This window comes from Dama dama, chromosome 12 (assembly GCF_033118175.1).
Source record: "Dama dama isolate Ldn47 chromosome 12, ASM3311817v1, whole genome shotgun sequence".
Taxonomy (NCBI): Eukaryota; Metazoa; Chordata; class Mammalia; order Artiodactyla; family Cervidae; genus Dama; species Dama dama.
This window is the reverse complement of record NC_083692.1, coordinates 10139452-10162477: the sequence shown is the minus strand read 5'-3', so window position 1 is coordinate 10162477 and position 23026 is coordinate 10139452. Positions and strand designations below refer to the sequence as shown.

The 23026-nt window shown below is 41.9% G+C and overlaps 1 protein-coding gene across 1 annotated transcript; it reads right to left on the bottom strand.

Moving 5' to 3' along the window:
• Window positions 1-10057: 10057 nt before the first annotated feature.
• LOC133065897 (collagen alpha-1(I) chain-like) lies at window positions 10058-11194 on the bottom strand. The gene has a single exon (XM_061156379.1). It carries the CDS (start codon window positions 11192-11194, stop codon window positions 10058-10060), a length of 1137 nt encoding a protein of 378 aa, XP_061012362.1.
• Window positions 11195-23026: the final 11832 nt, after the last annotated feature.

Sequence of the window (23026 nt, the reverse complement as noted above, 5' to 3'; positions counted from 1 at the left end):
ACCATATATGACTACTGGAAAAACCATAGCTTTGACTAGACAGACCTTTGTTGGCAAAGTAATGTAGCTGTTTTTTAATATGCTGTCTAGGTTGGTCATAACTTTTCTTCCAAGGGGCAAAAATCTTTTCATGGCTGCAGTTAGCATCTGCAGTGGTTTTGGAGCCCCCCAAAATAAAGCAGGTCACTGTTCCACTGTTTCCCCATCTATTTGCCATGAAGTGATGGGACCAGATGCCATGATCTTAGTTTTCTGAATACTGAGTTTTAAGCCAACTTTTTCATTCTCCTCTTTCACCTTCATAAAGAGACTTTGTAGTTCTTCTTCACTTTCTGCCATAAGGGTGGTGTCCTCTGCATATCTGAGGTTATTGATATTCCTCCCAGCAATCTTGATTCCAGCTTGTGCTTCCTCCAGCCCAGTGTTTCTCATGATGTACTCTGCATATAAGTTAAATAAGCAAGGTGACAATATATAACCTTGACATACTCCTTTCCCAATTTGGAACCAGTCTGTTGTTCCATGTCCAGTTCTAGACTGTCTGTTGCTTCTAGTCTGTTGCTTCTAGAACTATATATAGATTTCTCAGGAGGCAGGTCAGGTGGTCTGGTATTCCCATCTCTTGAAGAATTTTCCACTGTTTGTTGTGACCCAAACAGTCAAAGGCTTTGGCATAGTCAATAAAGCAGAAATAGATGTTTTTCTGGAACTCTCTTGCTTTTTTGATGATACAGTGGATGTTCGCAATTTGATCTCTCGTTCTTCCGCCTTTTCTAAAACCAGCTTGAACATCTGGAAGTTCATGGTCATGTATTGTTGAAGCCTGGCTTGGAGAATTTTGAGCATTAGTTTGCTAGGGTGTGAGATGGGTGCAATTATGTGGAAGTTTGAACATTCTTTGGCATTACTTTTCTTTGGGAGTGGAATGAAAACTGACCTTTTCCAGTCCTGTGGTCACTGTTGAGTTTTCCAAATTTGCTGACATATTGAGTACAGCACTTTAACAGCATCACTTTTTAGGATTTGAAATAGCTCAACTGGAATTTCATCACCTCCACTAGCTTTGTTCCTAGTAATACTTTCTAAGGCCCATTTGACTTTGCATTCCAGGATATCTGGCTCTGGGTGAGTGATCACACCATCGTGGTTATTTGGGTCATGAAGATCTTTTTGGTATAGTTCTGTGTATTCTTGCCACCTCTTCTTAATATCATTTGCTTCTGTTAGGTCCATACAATTTCTGTCCTTTATTGAGCACATCTTTGCATGAAAATTTCCCTTGGTATCTCTAATTTTCTTGAAGAGATCTCTAGTCTTTCCCATTCTGTTGTTTTCCTCTATTTCTTAGCACTGATCACTGAGGAAGGCTTTCTTATCTCTCCTTGATACTCTTTGAAACTCTGCATTCAGATGGGAATATCTTTCCTTTTTTCCTGTGCCTTTCGCTTCTCTTCTTTTCACAGCTTTTTTTTAAGGCCTCCTCAGACAACCATTTTGCTTTTCTTTTCCTTGAGGATGGTCTTGATCCCTGCCTTCTGTACAATGTCCTGAATCTCTGTCCATAGTTCTTTGGGCACTCTATCTATCAGATCTAATCCCTTGAATTGATTTTTCCCTTCCACTGTATAATCGTAAGGGATATGATTTAGGTCATACCTGAATGGTCTAGTGGTTTCCCCTACTTTCTTCAATTTAAGTCTGAATTTAACATTAAGGAGTTCATGATTTGAGCCACAGTCAGCTCCTGGTCTTGTTTTTGCTGACTGTATAGAACTTCTTCATCTTTGACTGCAAAGAATATAATCATTCTGATTTAAGTATTGATAATCAGGAGATATCCATGTGTAGAGTTTTCTCTTGTGTTGTTGGAAGAGGGTGTTTGCTATGACCAGCGCATTCTCTTGGCAAAACTCTGTTAGCCTTTGTCCTGCTTCATTCTGTACTCCAAGGCCAAATTTGCCTGTTGCTCCAGGTTTTTCATGACTTCCTACTTGTGCATTCCAGTCCCCTGTAATGAAAAGGACATCTTTTTTGGGGGTTAGTTCTAGAAGGTCTTGTAGGTCTTCATAGAACTGTTCAACTTAAGCTTTTTCAGCATTATTAGTCAGAACACAGATTTGTATCACTGTGATATTGAATGATTTGCCTTGGAAATGAATGGAGATCATTCTATCATTTTTGAGATTGCATCCAAGTACTGCATTTTGGACTCTTTTGTTGACTATGATGGCTACTCCATTTCTTCTAAGGGATTCTTGCCCACAGTAGTAGATACAATGGTCATCTGAGTTAAATTCACCCATTCCAGTCCATTTTAGTTCACTGAGTGCTTAAAATCCTGCTGCTGATGCTGCTAAGTCGCTTCAGTCATTTCCGACTCTGTGTGACCCCATAGACGTCAGCCTACCAGGCTCCTTCGACCCTGGGATTCTCCAGGCAAGAACACTGGGGTGGGTTGCCATTTCCTTCTCCAATGCATAAAAGTGAAAAGTGAATGTGAAGTTGCTCAGTTGTGTCCGACTCCTTGCGACCCCATGGACTGCAGCCTACCAGGCTCCTTCATCCATGGGATTTTCCAGGCAAGAGTACTGGAGTGGGTTGCCATTGCCTTCTCCACTAAAAGTCCTAAAGGATATTATATGAATTAGAAAGAACCAAACTGATGTCTTCTTTATGAATTAAATAAAATAAATATAAATGCATTTATATTGCCTTTAAGATTAAAGCACATTTATGATTCTATAGTGTTTCTCCTTTCACCAACTCAGTCGCCCCATTTGGATGTCAAAAAAATCCCTATTACAAAAAGTGAAATTTCTACTCTATCATCTAAAAAGTGTTCTCAGTTAGTATTCAAGTCTGTAAACCAAACCCTGACAGAGTGAAGCGATAGCCTTTGTGACCAGCAGGCGTCTTTGCATAATGGTGAGCACAGTGACTTTGAGAATTAGATAACGTGAGTCCAAATTCCAGGTCTATCATTTAATCACTGCCATCTCAAGCAATCACATAGCTATTTGAAGTATCAGATGTTACATTTCTAAAATCTGGATGATATATGAAAATGGTATCTCAGAGGATCAAATGGCAGGATATTTTGGCATCAGAACCTAGCTATTCATTCATTCAAAGCAAATCATTTTTCTCCTCCCTGCATCAAATCTAATCTAAACTCCAGACAAATGAGCTCAGGCCCAAATACTTATGTGTGTAATAATTGATTCATTTTTCCATAGATCTTCTATATGGTACTTTTAGTGGGAAATCAGCCATGGGCTTACTCTGGAAATCTTGTTGGAAATTTACCACCATCACTGCCCATGCTTGAAGTGATATTGCCCTTGATCACTGCCTGCTTTGAAGACAGCAAATCTTGTGTTAAACTGTGCACAGAACTTATAATTTTAAATTTCCATAATAGAGGAATATTATACCATGCATTTTTTATTAACCTTCAGGAATTTAGTATAAAACCAGGGCTCTGTAAAAACCTAGAGGGCTGGGAAGGGGTTGGAAGTGGGATGGAGGTTCAAGAGGAGGGGGACATAGGTATACCTATGACTGATTCATGTTGATATATGGCAGAAACAAATGCAGTATTGTAAAGTAATTATCCTTCAACTGAAAATAAATAAATTAAAAAAAAATGGTACCAAATCTCTGAGAAGTAAAAAAAAATAATAATAAAAATGGCTAATCATGCTTACTTGGGTATGGTTCAGGGGAAGGGCTATTGAGGCAAAGTACTTTTCCAAATGTGAAATATTTTACATGTCTCTCAATAATGTTATAAAACTAACCTTCTAAGGGGCCATGGTCCCAAACACATCCGTCCCTTTAGAATAAGTATTGTGTGATTGATGATGGTGTGTTACACCACTTGCTTGTGTTGGAGTAGAAACTGGTTAAGGAATCATTGATGTTAAAAGCATAATTTTTGTTTCTTTTTAATAAAATAACTATCAATTACATGGCTTCTTATACATGCCTCTCCATTTGTTGATTTCTAGTTTTTATTAGTAATATTTTTACACATCAGTAATATTTTTTTTACACTCTACTACAATCACCTACTCACAGACATTCTATCCTTAGTCACCACCAGATTGGCAACAACTACAGAATCTGTTTGAACTCCTCCAGTCTCTAAATATTTTTCTCTTATTTCTCCAGCTCGCTCTTTGAGATGTTTTAATCCATTAACTCTAAGACTTGTGTTTTATAATGGCTTTTATTCACAGGTCTTCGTATCCCTAGTAGGACAATATTCCACATTTTAATATTATTTGGGTTGGTGAAAAGATTCATTTAGGCTTTTCCATAACATCTTGTAGAAAATGTGAGTGAACTTTTTTGCCAACCCAAGAGATACACTTAAATGTATCTAATTTGAATAAAATGAATAAATTAAAATGTTTTTTCCTTTCCTGTCTCAAGAAAGTGCTTGTTTGACAAACCTGTTAACTATACATGCAATCATATATAGCATCAGAACATTTCTTGCAAAAAAATATATATTTTGATGACTAGATTAATTTCAAATTGATAACCACAAATTTCAAATGGATACTCAACGTTGCCAGACAATCCTTCAATACTTGCCTGGTTTATTCATTCCCTTATTCTCAAAGAGGACTCTATCACAGCCTCTCAAATCTCTCTTATTCTTTTCTAACCCTCTGTCATAACTTTGAGCTGATGGCACTACAACATCTTTTATCAAGAAAATCCATATGAACAAGTTCCTTACTGTATAGCACAGGGAACTATATTCAATATCCTATGGTAAACCATAATGGAAAATATGAAAAAAGAATGCATATATATATATATATATACACACACACACCTACACATATATGTATATATATATATGCATGCATAACTGAATCATTTTGCTCTATAGCAATAGTTAGAAGAAAATTATAAATCAGCTATTCTTCAATAATAAAATCCATGTGAGTATTGCCACAAATTACCAGTTTTATGGACCTGCACCATACAGTTGACCTCCTTATTGCTACAGTGGACATGCCCCTTTGCCCCCTAAACTGAATCTTCCATTTGTGCTGCTCTGTCTGCTGTCTCCTTGCCATTTTTCAGGAATGTTATTCCTGAAATTAGCTCCTATATTTCTTGCATCAACATTTTATCCTTCTCTCCTGGGCTACTCACATTTATTTCAAAACTCTGTCAGGTTTATGCTTATCGGAATATCTAGTCTACATTTTCCTTCAACCCTCCTCAAAACTTGTTTGCTTCCATTCACGGTAAAAAGCTCTCTGTGAGTTGTCTGCGCTGGCTGTCTCTATTTTGTCTCCTTTTATTTTCTCTCAACCCCCTTTAGCTGAGGTTTTATCCCACTGCACCATAGGAGGTAACCAGTGTCACTAGGAATAAAAGCTTGTGAAAACCAAGTTTTCCCTCATTTTATTGAACTCTCAGAAAAAATTTACACTGTTGAACACTCCCCATGCCCACCTCAATAAACATGCTGTCCTCTAGTCTATGCCTCTACACAATCATGTTTTCCTCCTGCCTTGAACACGCCTTCTAAGGCTCTTTTTCAGGCAATTGTTCCTATGTTGTTGTTCAGTAGTAAAGTCATGTCTGACTCTTTTGCAACCCCATGGACTGTAGCCTTCCAGGCTCCTCTGTCCATGTGATTCTCCAGGCAAGAATACATGAGTGGGTTGCTGTTTACATCTCCAGGGGATCTTCTCGATCCAGGCATCAAACCGATGTCTCCTGCACTGGCAAGCAGATTCTTTACCACTGAGCCACAAGTGAAGCCCAATTATTCCTGCATTATTAATAGCTCTCTATTTTTTGCAGAGATTCTTATCCCTCTTCTGAATCCTTTTCTCACTTTATACCCTCTGTCTAGGAAATTTTATCTACTTTATGGTTTCAAAGACCACTCCCTAGCTTGCTGAATCTCCAGTTTAGATCTCTATCCTTTATCTCCTTCTTACAACATGGACATATGCCCAGACATCTTCTTGGAATTTCTGCTTAGAAGCTAAATGCTTTCAAATTGAATATGTTCAAAGCATGTTCCAAATATTTTCCCATGTAATACTCTCAATGTTTTCTTTGCAAAATAAATGATACCATCCATTGCACCAGACCAAAACTATTCGATTCACTTCTTATTCATTCTTTATTTTTGCTTCTAACACCATATCCAGTTGCCTCTACCTCCAAAAACATCTTAAATCTTACCATCTTCCAAATGATAGGCCTCTGTTACCTACACAGCAATCTGAATGGTTTTATTATCCTCATTTTTGCATTTGGTGCTCCCAAACACCAGTTTATCAACCATTTTTTCCCATTTCTAATAGTTGTATTTGTGTAGTTCTATCTACCAATAATTTTTAGCTGCTGTCACTACTTTCAAGAGTTAATTATTAGTAAGTGTATATTTAGATACATTACACTCCTTAATATTTCTAATTTATTATTGTGTGATGCTCTTTGCCTTTGATTCCTTTGTTTTCAAATCTCCCTTGTCATATAATTTTATGACTAACTATAGTTTGAGCTCTTTATGAAGTTTATATTTTTATTGTATAATTATAAAGCATAAAATGATAAAAGAGGTATACATTCTATTCTTTGTGATATAATTTTTCTAGGATGATTCTTTGTCTTTTTGTTTCCTTCTTTTTTCCACCCCTCCCACCTTCCTTCCAATAAATCAAGTTCTCATTAATAGGTAGCAGAGAAAAAATAAACTGGCTTCTGGTGAGTGGAAACAGAATCATGATCAATTAATCAGTCAATCAAAATTCCTCATAAAAGCAAGGTCTAAACAAAGCTGCAGAATGAAAGTCTGCCGATTTTTGTGTTGTAGCCACTCTTGTGTGACCAGGGAAATGAAGAAGTGAGCAGGAAAATTCAGTTGAAACAATACTCTGTCTTTTGAATGATTTTTTTTCCTCTCCACTTAAAGTGACATATATCATTTTTCTAGATGGATTGGTAAGGCTATGGGTCATTTCTCCAACTCTTGTGTTTTACTGTTTGGTTTTCAATTACTCTTGTTAGCAAGGTATATTATGAGAACTGTCAGAGTTTTGTCAAATCTTCAGTAAGACTTCTATGGAATCACTCCTTACTGTATATGTGGGTGTGGTGATCTTACTGGCCATCACCTTCAAGAGTATTATAGGAAATTGTGCCTATTTTCTAAATTGATTGCTGATGGTGCTTTTATTGCCCCCCTTTTTAATAGGCATCAGGGGAAGGACATGATCCAAGGAACTTTCTATCTTCTGGCTCAGTGGTGAAACCTGATTAAACAGTGTTGTTTATTTTCCCACTATAAAGAAATATTCGTATTTTCTGCCACTTTGCAGGTCAGCTGCCTCCATACGTTAAAATGCATTGCTTATTTTGCTGATTCCTTAACCCTAACCCCTTACCTAGCTCATCTCAGCAAGTTTTGAGCACAAATTGCTGAAGGAATGTGCCCTGAAACTATCTTTTCTTACTTTTTAGCTTCTCACTAGTTCCAGCTCAGGCCCATGGGTATCAAGAGAATGTCTCAGCTGCAGGAAAGCCTAGAAACCATTTCACTTAAAAACATCCTGGAATAAAAGTCTCTACCACCACTTGGCATTGTTAAATTTGTTCTCTAGACCTGTGTGGAGATTTCTTGGACAGGAATGAAATATGAGCACATAATTTAAAATTTTCTGTTTTCCATAGTTTGGTTTGTATAGACGATTTTACAGACAGAGCTTAGTTATTATGATTAGGACACCTTTACTTCCTTTGGCTTAATGAGCTAGCTTCATTCTTCTCTTGAGAAAATCATGGGCGTATATACAGACAATAAGGAGGTATGGCTTGTGTGATGAAAGGAAAGTCAAATATGGAAATGCTAATGGTTCCTATCCTATACACATTTATTGACACACAGCGACAGCTTTAAAAGATGAGCAGATTATGCATTTCATCATGGTCTACCTACAGATTAATACTGAATCATATTTACTCCATTGAACAGAATAAACAAATTCCTCTTAAAGGAGCACTCTGTGACATATTATGGAAAATTCCTTAAAATGAAAATACTTGGACCAATGGTTTTGACTAGCTTGTGAAATTTTATAGGATGAAAAAAATCTCAATAATCACTACTCATACAACTTCTAACTCATTTATTAAGCATATCCACTAGTATACAAAAACATATAAAGGTATGTTTGATGAGACATGAAAGATTCTGCTCATAATTATAAACACTATTATGAAAATACTGCATTAATCATGACCTTGAACAATGGAAGAGAACCTGGTAAGCAGTGCCATATTAAAAAATGTTATTCCTCTTGCAGAAATTACACCACATTTTCTGAGGCCTTTGCCAGTCTTGCTAACCTTTTTCCTTGTCCTCATCTTTTCCCAACTTCTAAACACCATCTCCTATCATATCTTTTAGTTATAAATATTACACAATTTCGTGACATTTAAAAATTAAGACAACATAAATTCAATGTTTATTTTAGCCACTCTTCTCTCATTCTCTGTTTATTAAGACTCAAGGCCAATAGACAAGATAAATTAATAGAAAACTCCACATTTTGTACCATTCAGCCCTTTATTTTGGTAAATTTTAAATCATTTTAGTAGCAAAGTTATTATTCAGTTGGGACTAAAGACTATAAACGCTTCAAGATTTATACCTACTCCAGGTATGAAATTTACTGTTCTTTGTTGAAAAAGATTTACAAATTAAAATAAGTCAGAAAGGCCAAAAAATTCATCTCACTTTCCTTATTATCTTCTCTGGTAGGGTACCAATGCAACTGAATGGATGTGGTATACAATATAATGAATAACTACATTTTTGTGAGAAGTAATTGCAAACGTAGATTTTGAAAGCCCATGAGATAATTTAACTGCAGCGAGATTTTCAGATTAGGTTATTAGAAGAAATGCATGTAAAACAAAAGGACAAGGATTTCCTAAGCTTTGGGCATTACATCTAAATTCAGGTATTGCTATTGTAATTGAATGGAAGTCATTAAAAAAACAAACTAAAATTTCAGAAAATATATTTGGTAATTGGTGGTAAAAAACTACCACCATTTAGTAAAATCTAGTAGTTATGTCATCTTGTAATTCTAATGAATCATTCTTTCTTGAATTGGATTTACAAAACTTTTTGATGATATGTTTTGTTCTCAGGAACACAGGGCAATGAGATTATTTTATTGATTATTACTTAGTCTGAATATTCTGGACATACTTCTCCTTCCTTCTTCTGATCTTTGGAGAAACAATCAAGCCTATCAACCCTCCCTCCAATACAGGGACAGCAGTTGAAAAAGGCTTTAGGCATTTGTTTTGCTTTGCAAGTTCATAACAATTTGTTTTTTAGTAATAAAGAAGGCACTTTCCCGCATTGTTTATAAAAGGTCATTATTCCTATGCCTAGTTTCTTTATTTTCCCAATGTCATAAAAATAATATATACAACAAACTCTTAACTCCATATTTTATCCACTCACTATTTATTTTTGAGAAGTCCTTTTGGAGACTCACTTGCAATCAAAAATGTTCCAGACTCTGAAAGGTGCTCTGAAGCAGCTTTAATTTAATTATATGAATTATTTAAGAACATCCTTTGATGTACTGATGTTGCTCCTGGAAATTTGTGTGTTCTAAATCAGGCAGCAGAAGCACAGAAACATCTTTGTAACTGACAAGTTTTTTTTTTTTTTAAGGAACACAAAAGCCTACACAAAATCAAACATCTTAACGTTCCTTACGCTAAAAACTAAAGCTATGCACTTCCATAAATATAGTGGTTAAAACAAACCAAAATATACAGCTGTTTGAGGCTTCAACAAGAAATAATAATGATTATAATTATTTGAGATTGAAAGGGACCAGGACACACAGAACCTCCCGGAGTCCACTGAGCAAACTCTGAATTAAACGGAACAAGAACCTTTCAGAGGCCACTGAGTAAACGCTGATTAAGGCAACCAGAGCTAACCGGGAGGCGCAGGGCTCACAGAACCACCTTGCAACCTTCCCCATCAGGCTTGGCCCTCCCGCTGGTCACCGTCGCTGCGCGGGGCTGTCCTTACCTGTTCCCGGGGGTCATCACCTGTCCCCGGGCCGTCCTGGCCTGTCCTGGCCTGTGCTGGTCCGTCCTGGCCTGTCCTCGGGGCCATCCTGGCATGTCCTCGGGGCCATCTTGGCCTGTGCTGGCCTGTCCTTGTGGCTGTCCTGGCCTGTCCTCGGGGCCATCCTGGCCTGTCCTCGGGGCCATCTTGGCCTGTGCTGGCCTGTCCTCGGGGCCATCCTGGCCTGTCCTCGGGGCCATCCTGGCCTGTCCCCGGGGCCGTCCTGGCCTGTGCTGGCCTGTCCTCGGGCCGTCCTGGCCTGTCCTCGGGGCCATCCTGGCCTGTCCTCGGGACCGTCTTGGCCTGTGCTGGCCTGTCCTTGGGGCTGTCCTGGCTTGTCCTCGGGGCTGTCTTGGCCCATCCTGGCCTATCCCCGGGGCCGTCCTGGTCTGTCCCCGGGCCGTCCTGGCCTGTCCTCGGGGGTCCTGGCTTGTCCTCAGGGGTCCTGGCCTGTCCTCGGGGCTGTCCTGGCCTGTGCTGGCCTCTCCTCGGGGCCGTCCTGGCCTGTCCTCGGGGCCGTCTTGGCCCATCCTGGCCTGTTCCCGGGGCCGTCCTGGTCTGTCCTGGCCTGTCCCCGGGGCCATCCTGGCCTGTCCTCGGGGCCGTCTTGGCCTGTGCTGGCCTGTCCTTGTGGCTGTCCTGGCCTGTCCTCGGGGCCACCCCCGCCTGTCCCCGGGGCCATCCCCACCTGTCCTCGGGCCGTCCCCGCCTGTCCTCGCCTGTCCTTAGGGCGGTCCCCGCCTGTTCACAGGGCCGTCCTGGCCTGTTCTGGCCTGTCCTCGTGCCATCCCCGCCTGTCCTCGGGCCGTCCTGGCCTGTCCTCAGGGGTCCTGGCTTGTCTTCAGGGGTCCTGGCCTGTCCTCGGGGCTGTCTTGGCTGATCTTGGCCTGTCCCCGGGACTGTTCTGGTCTGTCCTGGCCTGTCCCCGGGGCCGCCCTGGTCTGTCCTCGGGGCCATCCCGGCCTGTCCTCGGGCTGTCCTGACCTGTCCTGGGGCCATTCTGGCCTGTCCTCGGGGGTCCTGGCTTGTTCTTAGGGGTCCTGGCATGTCCTGGGGCCGTCCTGGCCTGTCCTCGGGCTGTCCTGGCCTGTCCTCACCTGTCCTTAGGGCCGTCCCCACCTGTCCTCGGGGCCGTCCTGGCCTGTCCTGGGGCCGTCCTGGCCTGTCCTTGGGGATCCTGGCTTGTTCTTAGGGGTCCTGGCCTATCCTGGGGCCGTCCTGGCCTGTCCTTGGGGCTGTCCTGGCCTGTCCTCAGGCTGTCCTGGCCTGTCCTCACCTGTCCTTAGGGCCATCCTGGCCTGTTCACAGGGCCGTCCCGGCCTGTCCTCAGGGCTGTCCTCGCCTGTCCTCGGGCCATCCTAGCCTGTCCTCGGGCTGTCCTGGCCTGTCCTCAACTGTCCTTAGGGCCGTCCCCACCTGTCCCCGGGGCCATCCTGGCCTGTCCTTGGGCTGTCCTGGCCTGTCCTCACCTGTCCTTAGGGCCGTCTCCGCCTGTCCTCGGGGCCATCCTGGCCTGTCCCCGGGGCCATCCCGGCCTGTCCTTGGGCTGTCCTGGCCTGTCCTCACCTGTCCTTAGGGCCGTCCCCGCCTGTTCACGGGGCCGTCCCGGCCTGTCCTCGGGGCCGTCCTCGCCTGTCCTTGGGCCATCCTGGCCTGTCCTCGGGCTGTCCTGGCCTGTCCTCACCTGTCCTTAGGGCGGTCCCCGCCTGTTCATGGGGCTGTTCTGGCCTGTCCTGGCCTGTCCTTAGGGCCATCCCCGCCTGTTCACTGGGCCGTCCTGGCCTGTCCTCGCCTCCTGGCTGCGCTGACCCTCCTGCGGAGGCCGGGGTGCCCAGGCGGCTGCTGATGCTGCACTGGTTTGTGCAACTGCTGGTCGCTGGTGGCGGGATGGGAGCTGAAGCCACCGCCATGGCTCCTCGTGGGCCACATGCCAGCCCATTGGCATCACCTGCATCTTAAAGGACTGAATCCTAGGCCTGCGGCAGCCACAACAGACTGTTAGAGAATCTGCATTTGACAAGGTTTCTCAGTTCTGAGAGCCACGTAACAAATCATGCCAAGGCGAAGAGGCTAAAAACAGAAAAGATTTATGATCTCACACTGTTTCTGAGAGTGAGGGAGCAGCTTCGCTGGATGACTCCAGCTCAGTCCTTCCTGAAGCTGCGGGAAGATTGGCCAAGGCTGGTGGGGAGCCGCGGGGCCCACTGTTGCTGCCTGGCCAGTTTAAGAGGGGTGCTGCTGGAGGAGACAGCTTCTCATCTCATCATAGAGCCTTCCACCCCATGGGACAATTCCAGTGTTCTGGCATCAGCTGGGGCCCCACAGCAGATGGTCCAGGAGGCCAGGAGGAAGCCCCAGTGCCTCTGAAGTCACCTGTGTCATTAAACAGGTTGGCCCCAAGCAGACTGGGAGGGATAGATGGGCTGTGATTGCCATGGTGCAGGCTCACTGGTGCTGATGTGAGCTGCCAAATCATACATGTTAGGGGTGGAGAAACACTAGCTTCTCTGTGAGCTCACCCCCTGATGCACACGGACTGGGAAGGTTTCTGAGATTTGTTGGTGGTGGTGGCATGGGGCCTTCTTCAGGATGGTGGACGGCTCTCACAGGCCAATCCAGACGCCCGATGGCTGGACACAGCACCACTCACAGAGCCGCCGACGGTGGAGCTATTTGAATAGCCAGTGAGTGAGTGGTGGCCAGTGAGTACCACTGTCTTTCCAAGGGGTCGAGGTGACTTGCTTTCCCAACAGCATCACCATTCCTCGCATCAACACCTGGTTTTGTCCAATTTCTAGTTTTTACCCATGTGGTGGGCATAAAATGGGTCTCATATTTTTCATGTGGATTTCTAACATTACTAGTAAGGTTTATTAGCCATTTTAGATTTCCTTTGTGTGAAATGCCCACTTTTCTACTATAGTGTTTCGTCTTAACTGTTGGCATCCTTTATATATTTTGGATCTTAACCCTTTACAGTTACATGTGTTAATTTTTTTTTTTTTAATGCCAATGGCTTCCCTGGTAGCTCAGATGGTAAAGAATCTGCCTGTAATGCAGGAGACCTGGGTTTGATCCCTGGGTCAGGAAGTTCCCCTGGAGAAGGACATGGCAACCCACACCAGTACTCTTCCCTGGAGAATCCCATGGACAGAGGAGCCTGGCAGGCTACAGTCCCTGGGGTCAAAAAGAGTTGGACACGACTGAACGACTAACACACACACACAATGCTGGGTAAAAATACCAGATGCTGAGGATGATGCGAATGGCTGACTGACTCTCCTCCCATGTGTATCCAAGCCCTGAATCATGATTACCTGGCCTCACTCAATACCCATAGTCTTGGAGCAGACTTTTCTTTGTGAAAAGTTAGTATCAGAATGAAGTGCCAGTTCTAACCTGTAGCCAGGAACAGTCCTTTGGAGGATATTGCTTCGCTGTAGAGAAGGATTTAAATTTTCTAAGCTATGAAAATTTAAGGCAAGTGGGCAATCCTTGACAGTGAAAGTTTCTGTGTAGGTATATGTGTAGTTGTGTAAAAGAACTGTGTGTTTGTTGTCTTTCCCCTTTATGTGCAATGTAGGCATCCCTTGTTGAAATGTGCTGAGATGGTCCATTGCGGGGAGGGGAGCAGCAAAGGAGACTCCGTGGAGAAGCCTTACTCCAGTCCCTCAGGAGCTGGGGCCAGGTTCTCCAGTGCGGCCCACCTGGCATCATGCTAAGCATTAGGTGACAATGTCTGAACATGTGAGTGTGATGTAAAAGAGGCATCTTCAGAGCTTAAGAAGGTGCTGTTGTCTTGATGGGAAGAAAAGAGCTGAATTAGTATGTATATGGTAGGAGGAGAACAGATTTCCTGCTCTCAGAATGTGCAGGACTGCCTGTCATCCCATGTGGCTGAGATCCAAACCATGGTGTTAGTGGACTGGCCATGTTTTTCTCTTGCCTCCTGGCTTTTTGCAGCAGGAGTAATTCCCTTGTGTTCCTGCCCCAGGAGGGTGGTAGGAGGAGGCCCTGGGCGATGATAGGTCTTCTATCACTTAGGGCAGGTGGGTGCTCAAGCAATAACCTGAAAAAAATAACTATTTGTTTTGTTCCTTATGATTTTTAAAATTCTTACACACAAAAAAAATCTGGTGTTGGATGCTGGGAACAACTCTGTGAAATAGGCATTATTAAATCCCAAATTGTTAGGTGAGGGAACTGAGACTAAGGAAGGTGAAAGGCTCCGAGTTCACAGAGAGGAGAGTGAAACTCAGTCTCTCCGAGAGCAAGACTCAGTGTTTCAAGAGATTCAAATACTGCTTCACGTTATTGACCGTTTCCTTAAGTACACATTAATACTCTAGCAAAGGATGCCACTTTCATCTGAGAACATTATGTCCTTGTTTAACCATCCAGTAAATTATCCTAGTCACTGTGGTAGTGGGGTGCCTACATGTCCCCCATCAATCCTGACCCCTGATGTGGACCGGATGTATAAACTTGAGTGACAGCAGGCTCTGTGAGCGTGAGGAGGTATCTCTTTGATGATGACGTTGTGTTGTATGCCGGAAGGAAGTTTAGCCAGACCTAACCAAGTATGGAGGCTTCCCAGGTGGCACTAATGGTGAAGAATCCGCTTGCCAATGCAGGAGACTTAAGAGATGTGAGTTTGGTCCCTGGGTCGGGAACTTGCCCTGGCGGAGAAAGTGACACTCCACTCGAGTATTCTTCCCAGGAGAATCCCATGGACAGAGGAGCTTGGCAAGCTACAGTCCATGGGATCACAAAAGAGTTGGGCATAAAGTAGCAACTAAACAGCAACAACAAATCAGGTATGGTTTAGCCTGACCTAATCAAGTGAGCCCTGAAAAAGCAGACAGGATTCTCTGGCTGGTTGTAGAGGAAGACGTAAAGAATCACACTCCTGTTGGCCTGGAGGAAGTAAATCCATGTCGACTCCTATGGGGGCACATGCGCTAAGGCGCTGTGGGTGGCGTTTAAGCGCTAAGAGTGGCGGCCGGCAACTGGCAGGTAAAAGGGGCCTCGGTTATTCAGGTGCATGGAGATGAATTCTACCAACCAGGGAGCTTGGAAGAGGACTCCAAGCCTCACATCATTTTTGCTGGTTTATATATTCATTACAGCCTAGCGATCCCCTGAGCAGTCCAGCTAACCCACACCCAGACTCCCGAGGCACAGAAACCTTGAGCTGATCAGTCTGTGTTGTTTTAAGCTACTGAGTCTGTGGTCGTTTGTTAGACGTCCACAGAAAATGAATACAGTTCTCTTTCCTGATGATATTAGTATGCATGTCATATTTCCAGGTGACTATATGTTCAACCAGTTTAGTTCAGTCACTCAGTTGTGTCTGACTCTTTGCGACCCCATGCACACCTGGCCTCCCTGTCCATCACCAACTCCTGGAGCCTACTCAAACTCATGTCTGTCACATCGGTGGTGCCATCCAACCATCTCATCCTCTGTCGTCCTCTTCTCCTCCCACCTTCAGTCTTTCCCCAGCATCAGGGTCTTTTCCAATGAGTCAGTTCTTCACATCAGGTGGCCAAAGTATTGGAGTTTCAGGTTTAGCATCAGTCCTTCCAATGAATATTCAGGACTGATTTCCTTTAGGATTGACTGGCTGGATCTCCTTACACCCTCTTCCAACAACACAAGAGAAGACTCTACTCATGGATATCACCAGATGGTCAATACTGAAATCAGATTGATTATATTCTATGCAGACAAAGATGAAGAAGCTCTATACAGTCAGCACAAACAAGACCAGGAGCTGACTGTGGCTCAGATCATGAACTCCTTATTGCCAAGTTCAGACTAAAATGAAGAAAGTAGGGAAAACCACTAGACCATTCAGGTATGACCTAAATCAAATCCCTTATGATTATACAGTGGAAGTGACAAATAGATTCAAGGGATTAGATCTGATAGACAGAGTGCCTGAAGAATTATGGACGGAGGTTTGTGACATTGTACAGGAGGCAGTGATCAAGATCATCCCCATGGAAAAGAAATGCAAAAAGGCAAAATGGTTTTCTAGATGAGAAAAAAAGAGAAGCTAAAGACAAAGGAGAAAAGGAAAGATAATTGTGAGGCTGTCACGGCTAACGCCATGGCAGGCAGCCCAGATTAAGAGTAGGCCTGGTTTCCCGGGGTAACATAATTATCAGGCCTCCTGGAGCCAGCCAATCAACATATGCCTAGCCAGAAAAAAGGGAACCTATCAGGGGAAAGCTGAAAGCCCCATGTTGGGCCAACAAAAATTACCTTGCAACTGTGTAACCAATCCGCTTACACCAACTACCCACTGTGTAACCAATCTAATTGCGCCAACTACCTGTGCTTTTCTTGACCTAATAAATACCCAAGAGAACTGGGGCTCGGGTGAGGGCGGGAGGCCCTGGCTCGAGTCAGTAATAAATTCCCCTATTGCGAGTTGCATTGTTTCGAGGAGTCGTCTTTCCCGACTGGGGACTCGGACTACGGGCAGAACAATAATGTTCAATAGTGAGCTAAAAAGACAGAATTAAGAAAATTTTAGACTATTGATGGATTTTGAGTTTTTCCCCATTTTACTGTCACTGGCCCCCTTTTGAAGGATAGATTTCCTGAAAAGATACAAAAATTTCTAAGTATCATGTACTAGCAATTACTTCCCCACTGAGATGGTGCATCATTGACTCTCCCTGTTACAGATTCCCTGCAGTGTTATCCTCCTCTTAATTCTTTTCTCTGGATATTCCTGCTATATTTTTCTCTGGTAAATTCTGGTTACTTGGATAGCTTTACTTTCACCATAAGTTTGATTGAATGATACTTTCTTGGTCCAGGTTTAAAGGTTGCTTTGATTCTTTCTTATAGGTCAAGTGACCATTCAGGGTTTCCATAATTTGCAAACAAATGGAAATGTAACTGGTATTTGCCAGTCATACCTCTGAGGGAAACGTCATGGGATCACTAGTTTCACAAGCAAAGCTCATCATGCTGTGAATGAACACATGCTGAAACAATGAGAAACATATCTTGGGCCTCTAAGGATCTGAACAGGGAGCCCTGCAGTCTTCTGTGGTGCTTTTGTCTCTTAAGAACAATGCTACCTTTGGCTGTCTTCTTCTAGACTTGATAAACTGTAAGACGAAATGGCAGCTTGGTTGAGTACAGTGATTGATTAGTAATATCTGCAGTGGTCATGACATAGGAAAATGTTTACACTCACATGAATTACATGAATGATAACCCTGAAATAACTATAATAATCTATAAAAATGAATTGAAAATATGAATCATTTATATGAAAGATTTCAAGGAATAAAAACATGTAATTGGAGAAATTATCATATTTCAGTTTTATGTTCTTTATTATCTAAATTTATCTGAGTTAATGGATATTTGTTCTTTCTTTAGGCAAACATAGACACCCATACAATTTTCTTGTTATATCTCATCCTAAGATTTATTCAGACATTTAAGGAAACCATAAATTTCCAAATTGCTTCCTATCTTAAAGTTGATTTTATTTTCCCCAGTTTGATAACCCTTCAAATCAAGTAATGAATTAATCAGATACTGCATAAAGTATCCTTTTTATCTTTAAATACTTTATTTATATGATGATATCTGGAAGCCTACATCTGAAAGCTGGTGTCTGGGAAATCAAAATATAATTACCATCAATGTGCAGCTCTCTTCTCCACTTCTAATCTGGTTAGAAATTGCATAGGAACATTTAAATAAGAGCATGTACCTTACTTTCCTACACTATGGAATGGGACTAATTTCAAAGCTATTTATTTTCCTCCTCTTCATAGAGTGAGAGTGGGAGTTTGATACATATTAACAGATATCTGGGCTGTGAAATTCTTCAAGCATCCTTATGTTTCCTAGAGAAAATAAAAAGTGGGAATTGTGCTACCATCCACAAAAGGCAGTTGGTGAAACCTGTAAGGCAGTTGCTGGGCTCCTGTTGGCATGAAAGGTCCATCTCTCTCTACCTTTTAGTCCCTGTTTCTCATTATCATCAGCACCAGATTAGCACTGGGAAGATATAGGTTATACTAGAGATTTTGCTTCTATCCAAGATAACTTTCTACAAGAACAATAAACTTCATTGAGGGTCTACATAGCAGAAAATGCTAACTTTTGCTAACCCATGGACTATAGAAACTTATGTCATCTTCTTCTGATCTTAATGACATTAAGAAGGCTAAAAAAATGCAGCTGATTATGCCTGAACACTCATATGAAAATTAGCCAAGCTGTCAGTGGTTTACATCTGCAATGTGAAGTTCTACTGTAAAATTTTAGCCCCAACACACCATGGTCCTCATAGGCAGAGAGAAGGTCATATTATGCAGAAAACAGACAATCTTGTGTATAAACAGAGAAGAACAGCTACTTATATACCATGATTTGACAGAGCATAGGAAGAGCCCCTTCTTGAAGATATGAAATTGACTGATTATCAATCCAGCATTGCAGTCATCAGGTCATAAACACAATCTACACTACATTGAGTTTTTTTTCTTTTTCTTAATTTTCTATCAAAATAGAACTCTTACTGATCATAGTCTTAGAAATATCCCCACAATTAATCTGCTGCCATTCCCTAAGCACTCAGCATCTCTGGCATGGCTTATTTTTATAAACTTCCTGATACGTTCATATTAATAACAATGCATTGTGTTCATCACTCAGTCGTGTCTGACTCTTTGCACACCCCATGGACTGTAGCCGACCAGGCTCCTCTGTCCATGAGATTCTTGAGGCAAGAATAGTGTAGTGGGCTGCTATTTCCTTTTCCAGGTAATCTTCCCAACAAACCCAGGGATCAAACCCAGCCTCTCGCATTGTAGGCTGATTTTTTACTGTTTGAGCCACCATGGAAGCTCATTAATAAAAGTAATTAGCATTTATTAAGTACCTATTATTTATGCTAAGTCACTTACATGAATTACATCATTGTAATCTTCAGAGCAACACCATGAGGTAGGTAATATTTTTACCCTCATTTATAAATGAAGAAATGTGAAGGTTTCACAGCCAGTTAAGTAGTGGAGCTGAGATATGTATAAGTCTCTTTCCACTCCAGTTCATCTCCACAAGGATCACAAATTCAGAAGTCTATGGGAGCAAGCAGGAAATAGAAATGTGTGATGAAAGTATATTCTAAACTGTGATGAGCTGTACCGTAGTTACCGGCAGGTTACATTATCCTTTGAATACAGCATTGGCCAAACAACCCCTTAAGGGGGAGCAGCCACTGGTTATCAAATTCTGATCTTTTTCCTCCGTACAATAATAGTGCAGCATTATTAAAAACCAATTTAGCCATGTAGTTCTTCTGAAATCTTCACTAGGCTCTGTATCATTTAAGATTAAATATTTGGGCAATTGCCCTGTACAAATTCTCTTTGCAGTGTGATCTTAAATTATGTCACATCTCCTACCTACATGGTCAGACAGCCTATGGTCCAACCACAATAATCATTTGACTTTCCCTAAGTAATTCTTTCTTTTGATGTTCTGTGTCTCTCCAATTTCTGCTCCTTCTACCTAAAATACTCTTTCTTTATTCCCACCCAAATAATGCCTATTCATCCTTTGCAATGCAAGTTGCACATAGCTAGAAACTTATAACCATTTCCAAGTCATATGAAAACACTGTGCAATTAATGCTAAACCAGCATGATGAGTCTTATTTCTAGCGGTGTAGACAGTATTGTGAAGCAAATATACACCCTCTGAGTCTGTCCTTAAGACAGAGCATTGTTTGAAGCAGTTTTATCTGAGGAGCTTTATCCAGATAAGTGTTTGAAGAGTAAATAATTATGTTTTCCAATAAACCTCATGTGTCCTCTCACTATCTACTTGAAAAGAAAAAGAAGCTTTTGATCCTTGGAATTTCCAGAGGGCAGTAATCAGTCATTAGAACACTGAGAATCTTCATTAATTCACCCACATTGCTTTTTGTGGTTTTGAGTACCACTATGTGTATTTTTTCTTAATTTCTATGTGCAAGTTGGATTGAAAATGAAATTTTAAATATATAAAAATGTGAAAAGCAGCATGATTTTTGTTTGGTCCTTTATTTTCCTATGAGTCTGTTGAACTAAATATCATTACCTGTTTCCTTTCACAGAGTTCAAGTAAATTACTGACCTTTGTACATGGTGTCAAAGAATCCTGCTGTGCAAATATAGTGCTTGCTCTAACAAAAGTCACAGTATATAACAGACACTAGAAAATCAGTTGTTTCTGAAAAACTAGGAAGCTTGATTGTATTAAGACATTCCTGCTTAGAAAAAATTCATCTACTGATCATGTATACATGTTGAAATGGGTTTAATAATGATAGACGGGGTGATCACTCACCTAGAGCCAGACATCCTGGAATGTAAAGTCAAATGAGCCTTAGGAAGCATCACTAGGAACAAAGCTAGTGGATGTGATGGAATGCCACTTGAGCTATTTCAAATCCTAAAAGATGAGGCTGTTAAAGCGCTGCACTCAATATGCCAGCAAATTTGGAAAACTCAGCAGAGGCCACAGGACTGGAAAAGGTCACTTTTCATTCCAATCCCAAAGAAAGACAATGCCAAAGAATGCTCAAACTACTGCACAATTGCACTCATCTCACACGCTACTAAAGTAATGTTCAAAATTCTCCAAGACAGGCTTCAACAATACGTGAACCATGAACTTCCAGATGTTCAAGCTGGTTTTAGAAAAGGCAGAGGAACCAGAGATCAAATTGCCAACATCTGCTGGGTCATCAAAAAAGCAAGAGAGTTCCAGAAAAACATCTATTTCTGCTTCATTGACTATGCCAAAGCATTTGACTGTGTGTGGATCACAATAAACTGTGGAATATTCTGAAAGAGATGGGAATACCAGATCACCTGACCTGCCTCTTGAGAAATCTGTATGCAGGTCAGGAAGCAACAGTTAAAACTGGACATGGAACAATAGGCTGGTTTCGAATAGGGAAAGGAGTACGTCAAGGCTGTATATTGTCACCCTGCTTATTTAACTTATATGCAGAGTACATCATGAGAAACGCTGGGCTGGAAGAAGCACAGCTGGATTCAAGATTGCCAGGAGAAATATCAATAACCTCAGATGTGCAGATGACACCACCCTTATGGCAGAAAGTGAAGAACCTCTTGAGCCTCTTGATGAAAGTGAAAGATAGTGAAGAGTTAGCTTGAAACTCAACATTCAGAAAACTAAGATCATGGCATCTGGTCCCATCACTTCATGGCAAATAGGTGGGGAAACAGTGGAAACAGTGGCAGGCTTTATTTTTGGGCTCCAACATCACTGCAGATGGTGACTGCAGCCATGAAATTAAAAGAGACTTACTCCTTGGAAGGAAAGTTATGACAAACCTAGATAACATATTAAAAAGTAGAGACCTTACTTTGTCAACAAAGGTCTGTCTAGTCAAGGCTATGATTTTCCCAATAGTCAAGTATGGATGTGAGAGTTGGACTATAAAGAAAGCTGTGCACCAAAGAATTGGTGCTTTTGAACTGTGGTGTTGGAGAAGACTCTTGAGAGTCCCTTGGACTGCAAGGAGATCCAACCAGTCCATCCTAAAGGAGATCAGTCCTGGGTGTTCACTGTAAGGACTGATGCTGAAGCTGAAATCCAATATTTTGGCCACCTGATGTGAAGAGCTAACTCATTTGAAAAGACCCTGATGATGGGAAAGATTGAAGGTGGGAGGAGATGGGGACAACAGAGGATGAGATGGTTGGATGGCATCACTGACTAAATGGGCATGAGTTTGGGTAAACTCCAAGAGCTGGTGAAGGACAGGGAGGCCTGGCATGCTGCAGTCCATGGGGTCACAAAGAGTTGGACACGACTGAGTGACTGAACTGAATGATAGAGTTTTGAAGCTAAATTTATATATTAACTGGTATTTGCTATGATATTTTGTTTTATTCTTCCTTGTAGTTCTCCCCCCTACCCTCCCTCTCAAGAGAATGTAAATGCATAGAGATGAGAGGGTGAAACAAAAGTGAGAGGAAAAGGATAACTTAGTATGATAGCTATTCATCTATTCTTGTATCTGTGTGCATTTTTAAAATGTATCTGTTTACATATATGAGCCATCAGTTGAACAACTATAATTCAAGAGATTTAATCATAGAACCAACTTTTTTTTTTTTTCTCATGGTCCTCTTTTTAAAAAATATTTTTAATTGGAGGATAATTACTTTCATGTGTTTACTTCTGTTTTACGACAATGTGAATCAGCTGCAAGTATACATGTATTCCCTCGCTCTAATCCCCCCTCCTACCCACCCACCCCCTCACCCCTCTAGGTCATCACAGAGCACGGGGCCGAGCTCCTGTGATATACAGCAGCTTCCCACTAGCTATCTGTTTTTATACATGGTGTTGGGTATATGTCAACGCCACTCTCTCAATTCATCCTCCCTTTCCCTTCCCCTTCTGTGTCTGCAAGTCTGTTCTCTATATCTGCATGGAGATTCCTGCCCTGCAAATAGGTTTATCAGTACCATTTTTCTAGATTCCATAGATATGTGTTAATATAAAAATTTTGTTTTCTCTTTCTGACTCACTTCACTCTCTATAATAAGCTCTAGGTTCATCCACCTCACTACAATGGACTCAGATTTGTTCTTTTTCATGGCTGAGTAATATTCCATTGTATACATGCACCATAACCTCTTTATCCATTCATCTGTTGATGGACATTGATGTTGCTTCCATGCCCTGTCTAAGCAGTGCTGCTATGAACATCAGGACACATGTGTCTTTTAAAATCTACCTAGGGTAAGCTACTTTTTCCTCTGCCCCTTGGATAAAATTACAGATGGCCCCATAACTAGCTCACTCACCCTT